This window comes from Homalodisca vitripennis, chromosome X (assembly GCF_021130785.1).
Source record: "Homalodisca vitripennis isolate AUS2020 chromosome X, UT_GWSS_2.1, whole genome shotgun sequence".
Taxonomy (NCBI): Eukaryota; Metazoa; Arthropoda; class Insecta; order Hemiptera; family Cicadellidae; genus Homalodisca; species Homalodisca vitripennis.
This window is the reverse complement of record NC_060215.1, coordinates 141919515-141935866: the sequence shown is the minus strand read 5'-3', so window position 1 is coordinate 141935866 and position 16352 is coordinate 141919515. Positions and strand designations below refer to the sequence as shown.

The window sequence follows — 16352 nt, the reverse complement described above, 5'->3', positions numbered from 1 at the left end:
TTTGCAGATTGTATACTTCTACATATTACATTCTGTAGAACTATGTTCTGTACTAAATACTGTAAAACTAAGTGTTGTAATACGTTCTATAATACATTTTATAGAACTATGTTATTTACTACACTCCAAGACCCCCTCCTTCACCCCACCATAAACATTTCATGATCTACAGCTAAAGAAAGCCAATTCAGTAGGAGCTCTGAATTAATATATGAGGGTCGTTTTTTTCAACCTCCGATCTCACGACATGACGGCCAGACATGTGGCAGGTCCGCAGTGTGCATGGTAGTCCATCACGCATCTTTGCTGCTACAAGATTTGTCACTGCTGAGTTCAAGTCGCTAGTTTGCATTGAGCTGCAGCCTGATAAACATGGCCGCCTCTATTGATTCTTCCGTCAAACGAGAATTCTGGAGTGTTATTCGTTTCCTGCAAGCAAATGGGAACATTGCAGCAGAAATCCATGCAGGAGAATGTTCATTGTTTACGGAGAAAATATTATGAGTGATGGTGTTGTATATGAGTGGTGTAAAAGTTAGAGATGTTGACTGACACCCACAAAACTCACCGAAAGGCTTCAGCTTTGACATTTCTTGAATTGATCCTTGAATTTTACATTTGGCCATTTTAATCTTCCAACACTATTCTTGCACAACACCAACATTCATGATGATTTATCCGTAGACATAGCACATTCTTCAATGAATTTCTGCCGTAATATTCCCACCCACTTGCAGGAAAACATATAACACTCCCCAATTTACATTTGGCGGTACAATCAAAAGAGACAGCCATGTTTATGCAACTGCAGCTCAGCGCAAACTGACTACTTAAACTCTGGCAGTGACAAATGTTGTGGTGGAGAAAAACGCGATCGACTACTACACACACCTCGGATCTGCCACATGTCTGGGTTTCATGGCATTAAATCGGAGGTAAAAAAAAAAAAAAAAAAAACAGTTCTCGTAAATGCTGTTTCATCCATTATCATACATTAACCAGGAAGGTGCTATAGTCCCTTTGAAAAAAAATTGGTGGGAATTAAATAACAGCCTTAGCAAGAATTGTAAAATAACTAGAACTAACATAATAACTAAAATAAAGCTATGTGATTTCAAGATAATGTAATGAACCTAGAATAGATCTGTGAAAATGTCAGCAAAATAACATATTTTACAACACTTTTAACTTAAGTATATTAGCTGGAAACTGAATTACGATTCTTTAAATAAATTAAACACTATTAGAATTGTGTATGGTGAATCAATTAAATAATTAACAGTTACATAAAATCTAACTAAACAATCCTCCGTTAAAAGTGTGTTTTAAAGAAATTGTGTCAAGATCTTTTGTTTCAACTCAACTTCTCATACTTTTCTTGCCTACAGTAAGTGTTGTTATTATATTGTCATTATTCATTTAAATATATTATTGGCTGAGAAGTTTAAAACAGTAATTATTAAGGAATATTAACTTAACAAATATCATAAAAGTACATTTAGCCAGGCATCTAAAACGACCCCATTAGAAGTCCTTTGTAGATTTTTTGAAAGTCATCCTTTTATTATAGTGCAAGAGTAGAGAGGCAATTTACATGGTGTAAGCATACATCTGGTTTTGTTGAAATCGATAGAGAAATCTCCCTTAAGAAAGAAATATATCGTCAACCACGCTAGTTTTGGTGGAGGTCAAATGGGAGGGTATGAAGAGGGTTAAACAATAAGAAATGATTTTTTTTTTCAAATCATGTGTTTCTTAGTTTGACTCACATAAAACAAACCACGGGACATAAGTAAATGTTAAGTCATCGTCAGTTAACCATATACGGACTGTCTCTTTGGCTAAAAGTGTCAACTTTACGTTTCATTATTTACATGTCTGATGGTCAGTTTTAAGTGTGTAAAGCCAAATAAAATATAATCTGAGAAAAAATTATCGATTCGTATTTTTAACCACATTTGGTACTCTTCCGTTTCGACCTCTGCCAAAACTAACGTGTCTGGCGATAAATTTCTTTCTTAGGGGAAATATAAATTTCAAGAATAACCGGGTTGTGTGCTTATACAATACAAATTCACTTTTTGCTCCTAAATTATATAAGATATCAATAAAACGTATTGCAGCCCAAATAGATTTTTACAAAAGTAATAAGTGATACTGATTTAAATTGTGTGTGGATATCTTGCAACTTGAACATATGTACAGTTAGGAAACACTATGACTAGGGTGTGCCTTTCGTAAACCATAGTGAGTCATGTTGCTAGAGGAGATAACCAAGGCCTGTATTAGAAGGTCACATTTCTTTGATAAAAGCTATTTCTATATCGAAATTCTTTGTTAGAGAACACTAACTTTTATCAAATAAATGTGATCTTGTAAAAGAGACCTGCCTTATGGCCTCTTGCTATTGTTGCTACTGTTTATTGATTGCTTAACTTCTACCATCACAATGTTAATTAATATTTTTCCACTGTATCGCACCTATACCCCTATATGTGCTATAAAAATTGTTTAAAACATTTTATTTAAATGATTAATGGTTGATTTTCAAATATCGACTATATATATAGTATATATTATTTATTTATTGTTTCAGCTTTTCTGTAAACTCATATAAATATCAATTAAGTAGGTGCTCTGTCCTTTTAAAACATAATGACCCATAAGAGCCAATGCTGAGTAGGATTGCAGGCACTTTTAAGATTAATTGTTACAGTCCTATTATGAAAGTTTATTTAGTAGCATGAATCTGGTGGCATGTTACTTGATAATCAGTTTTAAATAATTTTTCCCTTACTTTTTATCCCCTTTTATTGGTCGTAGAACTTTGTTTCCGACAATGGTTTAGGCAGAGCACTCCTTAATTTCATCTTTACCCATGGGAAAAAGTCCAATATGGATTTTGCTATTGTTTCATGTAATATTCATAAAACTCATGATTGAGATCTTATTTTGGATTGTTGATTGAAGTTTGATAATAGTAAACCGATTTTACAGGGTGACCTCAGTGAGCTGAACGATGACGATCTCTGCGTTGAAGAGGGCAAACAGGTGGTTGTGGGGGTTTGTGCCATGGCTAAGAAATCCCAGTCGAAGCCCATGAAAGAGATCCTCACCCGGCTAGAAGAATTTGAATATATCAAGATGATTGTATTTCCAGAAGACGTAATCTTGCAGGTCTTGTAAAATGATAACCTGCGTGTTTAAAGGTTGTTAAGGTAGCGGTTCAATTTAGATAAATACAATAGTTCTTCCCTTTCCTGTCGACCCAAACCCCTTTCTGGACTTATATTCCTAGTCATCCTCCTGGCGACTTCTTCAACACTGCTGGTTTCAACAGACTGTAAAATTGCATGCTCATAAAATCTATCAACTCTTGAGTTGTAATGACCAAATTTGGCAAGTACCATCATAACTTTAATTATAAAGCATATTGCACCCTTGTTCATGCATGATTCAACACAACTGTAGTATATAGTTATTTAGCTTCATTAAGCTAAGGCCACAGGGTGAAAACAAAATGGACAGTTAATTTCTTTTAGAAATGAAATTTACGGTTGAGAGTTCGGAGTAAAGGTTCATGCAGACTGTCCCCCCCCCCCAGACTGTAAAGATTTCCCCAAACATCTACAGGATAGTGTTTTGTGTTCTTTTCCTTCTCTTTGACATTTCAATGGATTAAAATTTTGAAATGTCCTTTAGAGAGTTTTTTTTTATAACATAACCTATAGGAATTTTTTTTCAATTTAAAAATTAACTTTTTCTTACTATTTAAAAATTGCATGTTTCTTACTATTTAAAAGTCATGTTTCGTTCTATTTAAAAATGACATGGTTTTTACTAATTAAAAATTACATGTTTTATACTTTTTAACACTTACACTAATTTTGCGAGGTTGGGAAGCAACTCAAAACCCTTAAGTGGTAAGACCTATTTTGTGACATTTCAAATTATAAGTTCACCAAATGAAAAAAAAAAACATGACATATTCAAACCTATACCACTCATAATCCTTTTTTTCATCTAAAATAGTAACAATTTAAACGTTTATTTTAAAAAATAGCAAAATTATGAGAATACAAAGATTACCATATCAATTCAGTATAATTTTTGTTGGCATTTTTGATTTTGCTAAATGATTTTTAAGGTCTCGCTTAAGAAGATTTGTTATTTCCCCTATTTTGGAAAAAGGTTGTTATTTTGAAATCCATAAAAACTTGGATGGTGCAGTAACCATTTCTTGAAGAGTATTTGTAATTTTTAATTCATTAAAAATTATATAAGAGGAGGAAAATAATAAAAAATATTCTGCATGTGAAAAACATGTGATCAAATAGTTCTGCTCTCATCATGTTGTATACAGTCCTATCCAGGCATCACTCCCTCAAATCTGTCTGTTATTAGAATTAATTCTTTTGATAGCCTCATCGTTTCGTATTTATCTAACTTCCACAGGCAATAATCTTCTTTTGATGTATAACTTAAATAATTAAAAATTAACCTATACTAGTAAACAGTGGTCCGATTTTTCCTTTTGAAGGCAGACTATACTAGTAAATTCATAGAGTGCTGTTGAATAGTATGTGTGGATTAGCCAAGCTGTTATCTTGGCTAATGTGTTCCCAACTTGGGTCCCAATCCATTCACTTTAAATGTCAATTGATTTAACCAAACATACAAATTACAACATTTTAAAAGTGTTAAACCGATGTCCCCACACCATTCACCAATTGCCTTTCTGCATTGTCTTCATTTAACTCTTTCTACTCGAATGTTACCACTGCATCTTCGGTTATTTGGCACGTATATGGCTGTATATAGTATGTATAGTATGCAATGATTACTGTTAACTTTCAAACTTTGCCACAGCTGTTACAACCTTCGTATTCGAAAAACTAGCAAAGAATGTACATTTATTTCTGGCTGTGAAGAAGCATGACACCTTTTTTATAACTCTCTGTGAGCAGTTTGTTATTGTTGTGAATCATGAATGCTGTATCGTGCTTTTTGGCTGGTGATTTGTGTTAAGTGCTTTTTATTCATATTGATAATTTGAGTGTGATAAAAATATTCTCAGATGTCAGTATAATCAATATATTATCCCTTTAAATTGCTTTTCATACTATTATAATAAAGTTTATGAATCCTGAAAGGGCTTATGCGGTCTTAAAAGTTCCAAAGTAACTTTCAACCCAACAAATCTGCCAAAATGACTAAATTATGTATTATTTTAAATAAATGTTGTGTGTTATAAACTCAAGTAAAACTTATGTAACAGTTCTTTTTCAATTTAAAAATTCCTGTGCTGTCATATACAAATTTTAAAACCTTTAAATTATGTAAATTTATAAATATGTAAAAACTCATATATTACATGTGAGATTTTTAGATAAAAATTTTTCATTTTTAGTTTATGTCCAACAGAATATAAAAATGTCACTTTTAGTTATTTATATCTGGTAATCCATGCTCAATGTAATGTTTAACCAGAATAATTAATGATGATTCAGAAAACTAATTATAAATTTTTCAGTATTTGACTTTTATATTCTCTTTTATGAAGCTTTGTCACCTTGCTGATACCCTATTATCTTAACCCTTTAAGTGCTGAGTTTTCTACGGTGATGTTATAGACTATTGCCGGGTTGATTTGCCGTGCACAAAGTTGCTCCTCGGTCTCAAATGTAGCATGTTCAACTTTAGTGATATCTTCATTTACAAAACTGCCGTCAGAATTTTCTGATTCGTTAAATCAGATTGTGGTTAATAAATTGAGTCCGCATCTCGATCGACATCATTCTCAGCAAAAGTTACACTGTTAATGCTTTACTCACAATGCATTCGAACAAATTTAAAATTGATAACACGTCTTTATTATTATCACAACTAATTCCTGCCATACCAACTGAACCACAATCAAAACGCAATTGAAAAAATTAGAAAAGAAAAATATTCTGAATCTAATGTTCAGGTAAAACTTCACCATGTGCTTTCGTGATAGTTCATTAGTTGACCGTCAGAGTGTAGAAGCAATTAAACAGCACTACTGTGAATTTGTAGAAGTTCAGAAAAACACTTCTACAGGCCAATCTGTATCATCTTACAGCTGTTAAGCGTCGTGTAACGAAGCAGCTGTTTGGAACGTGAGATCACAGTGGTGTGGCAGTTAAGGGGTTAATAAATCTCTTTTTCAATCTCTTGAGCATGTACTATCCATTGGAATCTTTTTTCTTTATGCATTATTATTATTGTTTAGATGTAGTGTAGTCATTTAGTGTAGTATAAACGTTTGATTTAAGTTTTAAAGTTTTTAATAAAAAATTTGGTCTTTTACAAATTAATTAATAGTGACAAATTATTTAATGGATTTACTAGTGATAAATTAGTAATTATATATTTTTAGTTTGATCTCTTATTATTAAATTCATAAAAGTAAATGAGTTAATATAAATACAACACATGTACAGATTTTTTATTTATATTTTTCTGAAAAATATTAAAATAGTCCTGTTTAAAATAAACGAGAGATTACAAATCATTGTGTTTTATTTATTATTTTGGTTTTGGTTTGGTTTTGATATTTTATGATATAGAATTGAATGGGATCGTATGGTTTACAGAAACCTGTGGAGGAATGGCCAATGTGCGATTGCTTGATTTCATTCCACTCGAAGGGGTTCCCTCTAGAGAAAGCCATCCAGTACGCAGTGCTCCGCAACCCTTTCATTATCAACAACCTTGATATGCAGTTTGACATTCAGGTATACAATTCTTTACCTCATACAATTATCAATTTGAAAGATTATTGTTTTTTTTCCGTATGGGAATTATTAGACATTCCGCATTCGGAGTCAGGTGGGAGGAGAATGAGCTGAGAATGTGTTAAGTGAGAGATGATTCCTCTAACGCTCACCGCACATTCCAAATGAGTGACAGTGAGTTTTGTGCAACCATGAGCTGCTCAAGAGATTTTTATTAATGTCAGTATATTTTGTGTTGAATAATAAATCTCAAATTGATGAAGAATTTAAAGAATTAATTTATGCCACACTTTTAGAGTAAAAAAAACAGACTTTGAGTGTGGTTGGCAAAAGTTAACATCACTTTTTGGCTAAAGGTTTACAGAATAATGAGTGAGGAATGAGAAAAGTACATAAACTATTAATTCAGTGAGGTCTAAAGGAGTCTATTGGTGTCCCTCCTTACTCCTTACCTTACTCCAATGCACAACACTGCTTGAATGCAACCTTGCTGTTATTCTATTCATTACAGTTTGCAGTGGATCTTTAGGGGTCTAATTCAGCATCAGTTAGTTGCTATATTATGCCACCAGAAGAATAGAATGGGTTATGGGAGACAATGATTATACCTCAGCTTTATTGTACTATGGAATGGGAAAAGGGAGGGGGGAGAACAGCGATTAAGGAATACCATAGAATGGAAATTCCTATGCAAAGTACATTATGGTAGTTGAAGCCATAACCACCACTACCATTCCACCTCGCAGAGGCCCTACTGCCCTGAAACACTTTTGGAACAAATTAAAATCCACTGTGTTTTGTTAGCACCGCTAGAAAACACAGACAGTTAAGATCAAAATTTGATTGTTTGAGAAATTGAATATGGAGATACGTTTATGTTGAAATATTAGACATGAAAAGTTTAGTAGGCTACTACCATTTTTTTATATTTTTTTGGCGAATGAGTTTTCTGTAAGGAATTTTCAACCAATAAACCATATTTTATTAAATTTATTTAGAAGTAAGATAGGAGTGAAATGTGCTTTTATTCTACATTTTGTATGGTATAATACACTTTGCTCATAATTTGGAACAATAAAATAGATTTGGAATCTTAATTTTTACGTATTTTACTGTAATAGAAGCGTAAATGTACTATCGCCATTATATAATGTGTAATATAAATAATAATAATGATTTAAATGTTATAGTTAAATGTCTATTACATACTGCTCTGATAGGTAAAATAAAATTATGTTAGTCAGGATCTTTCTGTAAAAAGGAAATATTATTGTTGGAAAATTGTTATCACCTATGCTAGTTTTAATGCTAAAAGAGGACAAAAAAAGATTTTTAATAACATAAAAAAATACAAATAAGGGTATTTTTATCAATCATTCTTAACCTTTCCAGCGTTATTGACGCGGATCCGCGGAGGGCCACTACAAGCTCAAAACGTTATTGCCGTGGATCCGCGTTTTTGCATTCTTTATTTTCTTACTGCTATGTTAGTTGAATATTTTGCTGCTAGATGGTTCTAGTAGTCATGCGACATACAGACGGGTTGCCCTGCCTCGAATTCTGTTACAATGGGAGTGGCAGCTGCTTCTAATTGGCCAAACACTGTCTAGCGGGAGTTGCCCCGCGCCTTTCACAAAGTCATTGACGGGAGCTCCCGTCAAGGCATCTAGTCAGTTAGTGAGAAGCGTCCAGTACACGCATATGTATTTCGGTTATCGATAATTTTCTGTTGTGTCCTATTCTTTTTAAAGTAAATTATTCATATTATATACAGCAGTTTCCAGTATTTATGTAGTGTTTTTTTACCATTATTCGTGTGAATGGCGAATCCAGACGATTCGGAATTTGAAGATTTGGTAATTCTGAGCAATTACTTGGTCAACCCCAAACTTTTTAATATTTTACTACGGTCATAAGGATGTTATCAGAAAGCAAGAAACATAATTCAAGCCTTGCAAGGCTGTCCTACAGGTTGCCGAGCGATAAGAAGGTTCAAAGTCCACGCGATAACAGTGGCTTGCGGGAGACGCGCAGAATGTCAGTTGTGACAGCCTGCCACCAAATAAACACTCTTTGTCTACTTTTGTATTTTTCTAATTTTATTGGTTTGTAATATAGTATATGTTTATCTATAAACCTGTGTTTCATTCCCATACTACTGAATAAATAATAAAAATATTAGTGACAACTACAATGCGATAATCTCAAAAGTTAAAAATTAGACTAGGAAATCCAAAAAGGGCTAAACAAATTTTATTTACCGTTAACCCTTTTAACCCCGACGTCCGTACTATACGGACGTCGTAAAAATGGCGTCAACTCCCGACGTCCGTATAGTGCGGACGTGCACTTTTTATTACTTTACTGGCCACCTATTTCACCAAATGCTTTGAAATTTCACAGACTTGTGCACAAAGATATTTTGCATCGAAATATATTAGTTTGTAATGGTTTGACTTCGTATTTTGTCAGTCTGTGACTGAGCAATTGCAGTTCGTCTCGACTGACTGCTCACGCTTGTTGCAGACAGCTGTATATCACGTATATCAGCTGTTTTTCACAGTTTTAGGTTAAATCAGTGTAAAGTACGGCAGTTAAAGTTTAGTTTATTATTTGTTTGATTTCAAAAATGAGTAAAAGACATCGTTCAAAGTCTCCCGTAAGTGAAAATACACTAATTAGTAACCTAGTTGCAAATGGTGTGGATGTGATTTAGTGACGACGATTTGAGTGATGGATATCTTGAAAATTTACATTTTGTAGTGATGTAAATATTGTTTTAAAACTTTTTTTAAATTTAGATTATGAACAGTTTTAGTTATTTTGTCAGAAATAACTTTGGTTTTATGTTTATTTTAAGTACAGTGAATTTTAAAGGTCTTGTTACGTTGCCTTGCCCAAAAATGGCAAAAAGAAAAATTTACACGGCTTTACATAAATTGATGTTACTCCACTTGTAAATCAGGTAGGCCTATAATTTTTGTTTCCTTTTATTAAGAATTAAATATATCATAAAGTAAATGGGTATTTTTGTGTCAAATATTTTTTTATCCATATGGTTTCCATGATCAAACTTGAAATTTTTTCATTTTTATTTATTTTTTATATATTCATATGTATGTAAAAAATATTACTTTCAAAATAATAATTTTATTTGTATATGTCTGTAAGCTAAGTGTATAAAGAAGTAAAACAAAAAAAGAATTACCTAAATATCTTAAAAAATAACTGAGTTATGAATTTTTTACAAAACCCTTACATTTTGTCTGAAAATGGCTTGGGATTTCTGGCACATCACTTGATTTAATGGCCGGGGTTAAAAGGGTTAAATAACTCTATTTTGACATACAGAAACGAAAATAAATTTAACTTTACACATTGGAAATTTAAAAAAATTGTAACTTTATCAAAGAACAGGTCAAATTTTTCATGACGCTTAAAGGGTTAAACTTTATACATTTTTTAAAAATTGTCAGAAAAATAAATAATAGTAATATTAGTATTAGCCAAAGAAATATAGAGACTGAAAATCATAATTTGAGCCAAGTACTCAACATTTCTTTGGCTAGCTCTAATTTAACTTTTATTTACGTGCTAAACAATTGGTTTTAACTTTGTAAAATAAAAAATACAACTTGAATAAAAATTATATCATTTCATATTTGTGTGTCTATTGATAGAGTTATAAAATAAGCATATTTGATGATTGAGATGTTTCTTGTGGAATTTCCTGTATGTACTTTATTCAATATTAGGATGTATGTTTACACAATGTACTCTCAGCTACCAGACTGTACAGGTCTTGAATGTAGAAATTAGAAATGTGATAGAATTTCTTGTATAGGATCATCACTTTATAAATTTTAGTATTCATTAGCATGGCTCTGCTTAGTTAAAAAATTATTTAAATTAAAAAATAATACCTAATTTATTTTGTATTGTCATTTAGGGCTCATTCCTCTTTATATTGACAGGAAACTTCAGATGAATAATGTTATTAAATAATTAACTACTGATCATAAATTTTAAGTACTATTTATACCTGAATATAGATAGTTAAGCATCTACTAGATATAGGAAAGTACTATGGCATTGAAAAGCAGGTTGGTAACCCTTTGGTCAGGAATGAAATGATCAGCGTTTAGTCAACCTTCTAGAAGAAAGTAAATGAAGTATGAGTAATAAAAATGATTTTACTAGAATTGTTACGTTAGGTCTTTTCTACTAAGTGTATCTAATTAATAGTTCAATTACAACTTAATTGTATCCTAATTTTGTTATTACTTTGTTTATTGTATTTTAAAGTTTTACTAATTAGGATGAATTCTGAATTTCTCAGGATCGAAGACGGGTGTATTCTATCCTGGAGACGGAAGGAATAGAGATACCACGCTATGCAGTTCTAGATAGAGACTCCCCGGACCCCAAACGTAAGTACCAACCCTTGAATGTGTTGTATTTTGTGTGTGTTATCTATTTCACTGGTACACAGCTTCAAACTTACAGCAATAGTTTGTAATATATGTAATTTTGCTTGAGTAATTTAAAAACCTGAGTAATAAATGTATGCTAGAGAATAGGTTGTAGTTGTGTGATAACCTTTTACTTGAGATTAGTGATAATGTTAAGTGAACTGTGAATTTGACTAATTTGAAAAGTCTTCTAGCCAATTATTGAAACCTTAAGAACATGAACTTGTAAATGAGTTCACTCTTCTCACCATTCATTGGCATTTGGATAACCTAAATGAAAATAGCAGTCATTTAGGGAGGAGGAGAGTGCCCTAATCATTATTTTTGCACTCATGCTAACACCTCTTTAAAATTTGTACAAATATTTTTTTGGTTATCTATTGGTTATCAAGCAAACTTTTTAGTTATATATTATGTATGTACAAGGGCTATCCAGAAGGTAGATTACGTTTTGCTCTGTAGCTGCTAGGGGCGGGACTAACGTGGCCATTTTGATGTCAGGGTGTTTCTCCGTTCAGTGGCTATCCAGCCATGCTAGTGAGAGGTTACTGTCACTCCTTGTTGTTTTACAATAGCAGTTTAAAATGTGTGACGCAATTCAAAATCTTGTGAACTGTATAGTGCGGTCGCTAATACGGTTTTTGTTGGCTAAGCACAATAAACTAATTGAGATTTATCGCCAACTCTGTGAAGTTTATGGGAACGATGTGATTACTGAAGGTGGAGTGCATCAGTGGTGCATTAGGTTTCAAAATGGTCAGACTAATGTGCATGATGATGATGTGATGATGAAGCGGACGGCCAAGCATTGTGACCGATGAAATTGTCTCTAAAGTCGATGAGAAGGTTAAAGAAGACCGCTGATTCACAATAATAGAACTCTCACTTAATTTTCCTCAAATTTCAAGGAATTTGTTACACATAATTGTTATGCAGAAGTTAGGTTACCGTACATTTTATTAAAATGGGTACCGAAAATCTTAACAGAAACACATAAAGATCAGGGTATGGCTGCTTCATTGACATTTTTGGACACTTGTAAAAAAATGGTGACTCTCTGCTCAATCGAATCATTACAGGAGACGAGACTTGGGTAAAACACTTGATTTGCAAAACCAAATTACAGTCTATGGATTTGGAGACACACACATTCCCCCAAACAACCAAGGAAATTCTTGCAAACATTTTTGTCACAAGAGATTATGGCAACTGTTTTTAGACGCAGGAAAGGAGTTCTTCTTGACGATTTCTTAGATCATGGCACAACCATAAATTCTGTGAGCTATTGAGAAACCTTGCAAAAGTTAAGAAAAACAATACAAAACGAGCGCAGAGGAAAGTTAAGTTCGAAAAGTTTGTTTTTGCACAACAACGCCCGACCACATTCGACAAATCAGACTCGAGAAGTCCTAGATGCTTTTAAGTGGGAGGTGTTTCCACATCCGCCTTTAATTTAGGCACTTGTGATGAATACTATTTTCGTGTCACTTTTAAATGTATATAAAATAATGTTTTTCTTGTACTTTGTTTTTGTTTTTGTTTATATCAAAACGTAATCTACTTTCTGGAAAGCTCTTGTATATCCCAACTGTATTATACTCCATAAAGTCTTGTCCCCATGACCCTTCATGTAAGTATGGATGTTTTCCCTTATGTCCCTGAGTGCCTTCCCTTGCCTGAGTCTTGATATTTTGATCCTAGACCTGAATGTCGTAGTGTGTGTATGATTTTTTTGGTTAAGGTTTGTTTGATTTTTAAAATCTTTTTAGGTTTCCTAGTTAGGTCCTTTTTTAATATTGGCAATCGAACTGGTCTAACCTGAATCAAAGTTTGAATTAGTGGTTGTTCTGCTAATTGTACGAGAGTAGGCTGAAAAGTAGTGCAAACATGCTTGTAGAATGCTAACGAAAAGAAATAGCGAGATCAGGTAAAAAGTAAACTAAAGTACAATTCTTAACACGTTCACTGCGGATCTGAAACATGGTAGGGTACCCAGGTGCGGAAATTTTTTTATTATATATTTACTTACCAAAGGGTGTGAGAAGACTGGAATCAATGCTTGTAATCAGCTGGGATTATTTCATCACACCGGAAATGAAGTACAGTCAACTCCCGATTATCCGCGGGCGGGTTATCCGCTTTGCACATTATCCGCGATCCGCGAACGATAGCCTATGTACTGTACTTACTGTATGCATATTAGTGATAAATGAATTAATAACTAAGTAATAAGTAATATGGTGGAATATTAACTACATAATGTACTGTATAGACAGTTATTTGAAGACGTAAGTTGTGTTGGCGACGCGTGATGTGTAGCAGTGAGAGTGGCGGTGTGACTCATCTGGCAGGCGGGCAGGCACCCAGCTCAGTCTGCTCCCCTCCACTTATTTGCCTCCCGTCTCACTTCCCAAGCATTTCCATCACTGCCACCTCCACTCCCTTGTGTCACTGCGCACTGTTGTCGCGCATCAGCCATTACTGTCACTCATCTGCCATGACTCATCAGTCTGTCACTGCCTATTGTCTACACTACACTGTTTACTTTACATTTGTTGCGTTATTCTAAACATCTGTATTTTTGTTGATTAGTTAGTGTATTGACTGTTCAACCTTTTCTTAGTGACTGGCCTTCCGTGTGTCAACTGTTCTGCTGTTTCTTTTTGAAGTGTCTTTCGTGTGTTATTGACTATTCTGCCATTTCTTATTGACTGTCTTTTCTTGTGTGTTATTGACTGTTTATCTAGGTGTGCCTTTACTTTGTTTTATCAGTATACTGTAGGCCTATATTAATTCGCTATGTCAGAAAAACGAAAGAGAGTTGTTTTAACAATGAACCAAAAACTTGAAATAATAAAAAAACTACAAAACGGTGTTTTGAAAAAACACCTGTGTGCAGAATATGGCATTGGAGAAACGACCGTACGTGACATCTTTAAACAAAAAGATAAGTTATTGTCGTTTGCTGCTAGTGCTGAAACGTCGTCTGCAATGAAAAAGAGAAAGGCAATGAAGCTTTCTACCTATGAACACCTAGACGCTGCACTACTTGAGTGGATTGCTCAGTTAAGGAGTGAAGGTACGCCAATCTCAGGTCCGATCCTAGCAGCAAAAGCTGAACATTTTCACAAACTGCTTGGCCTCGAAGGTATGTTTAATGCTTCTTCTGGTTGGTTAACTAGGTTTAAGCAACGCCATGGCATCAGGGAAATTTCACTGCAAGGTGACAAACTCAGCAGTGACACTGAAGCTGCTGAACTATTTAAAGCAGAGTTTGAGGAGTATGTTGGTGCTGAAAATCTGACTCCAGACCAGATTTATAATGCAGACGAATCTGGTTTGTTCTGGAAATGTTTGCCGACACGTACACTTGCTTTTGAAAGAGAACGTCAAGTTTCAGGGCACAAATCTAGTAAGGAAAGATACACAATTCTTTGTTGTGGCAATGCTTCAGGGGAGCATAAATTAGATTTAGTTGTTATTGGTAAGTCCAAAAAACCACGGTCCTTTAAAGGTTCTAGAGCTGTAAACCTCCCTGTTCAGTACTTTTCTCAAAAAAAAGGATGGATGGACCAAAGAATCTTCAAAGAATGGTTTGAAAAACACTTTGTCCCACAAGTTGGAAACCATCTTATGTCCAAAAACTTGCCCCTGAAAGCAGTTTTATTAGTAGATAACGCCCCTTCACATCCCGCTGAAAATGTGATGAAATCTGTTGATGGGAACATTGTTTTAAAGTTTTTACCGCCAAATGTAACTCCTTTGATCCAACCAATGGATCAAAGAGTTATTGCAGCCACAAAAAAGAATTATAGGTCCCATTTACTAGAAAGAAGAATAAATGAAGGTTATGACCTGAAATCGTTCTGGAAAGATTTTTCTATTCTTGACAGCATTTACGACATTGCAGCAGCTTGGAAGTCAGTAAAATCGCCAACCTTGCAAAAATCATGGAAGAAACTAATGGCGAGTGAAGAAAACAGCAATATTAGTGTAGAAGAAGAAGCCCTTCAAGATCAATCTGATGTAGATTGTGCATTAGCTTTAGCACAATTGGCAAGAACCGTCGAAGGGGGTGAGCAAGTTAATGACGAAAACATCAATGAATGGATGAACTGTGATGCTGACGATCCCGGGTACGAACTCCTGAGTGATGAAGACATCATTAACAAAGCTCAGGGAGTCGAGGAAGAAATTTACAACAATGAAGAAGAAGAGATGCCTCCTCAATCGCGTGTTTCACATGAATCAGCTCTACAACACGTTGAATGACTTATTGAATATTTAGAGGGCGAAGACTTCGGGATAGTTGCAGACGATCTTACATTACGTAAACTTAGATCACAAATTAGGGTTAAGTGCCATAACAAAACAAAACAGAAAAAACTTACTGACTTTTTTAAAGCAAATTAATTTGCAGTTAATGTAATATAAAATAGTTTTATTATTTAGAGTAGGGTATTTACAGAACAGTACTGTATTTTCATTCCCGTCTATGTATATTTTTAGTTAGCTATGATGTACAGTACAGTACTACTAACTTTTAAATTGTTTGTACTCGATACTGTATTAACTGTAGGCTTACGTAACGGTATGGTACGTAATGTTAACTTTGAACTTATTCCAGCCTTTTAAATGTAATAAAAACTTAGTTATAAGTCATTAAATGTCCTACTTTGCTTATTTCGAGTTTTTCTTTGCCTTTCTTTACGTTTTGCGGATTATCCGCGAATCACGTTATCCACGGCCGCCAAGCCACCCTATTCCGCGGATAATCGGGAGTTGACTGTAATTGTAAATGTTACACCGGCGTCACACACGCACACAGCAAAAGAAATGTTATGCCCGTGTCATACCCGCACTGTATTATAGCCTCTTTGTTACGCCGGCGTCACAGACGCATCACATTACATGCCTACTACATTGTAATTAGTGCACTATATTTACATTTTTGCACAATAAACTTACTATGAACTATCTCAATGTATCATATACACATATTTACATCCCCTCCCACTACCCAGTGTTCATTGCCTTTTACAGAATGTCATGGAAATGATCGAAACATACTTTTAGACACAGCCCGGGTTGGTCGGGGCATCGACTGCAGTAGTACGGG

General features: G+C 34.1%; 1 protein-coding gene across 1 annotated transcript in view; it reads left to right on the top strand.

Moving 5' to 3' along the window:
• Positions 1–16352, top strand: part of LOC124369935 (inositol hexakisphosphate and diphosphoinositol-pentakisphosphate kinase) — a 159246-nt gene that overhangs the window by 42379 nt on the left and 100515 nt on the right. Inside the window, 3 exon segments of the mRNA XM_046828136.1 lie at positions 2998–3177; positions 6621–6761; positions 11101–11191. Of these exon segments, the coding sequence (XP_046684092.1) occupies positions 2998–3177; positions 6621–6761; positions 11101–11191 (412 nt within the window).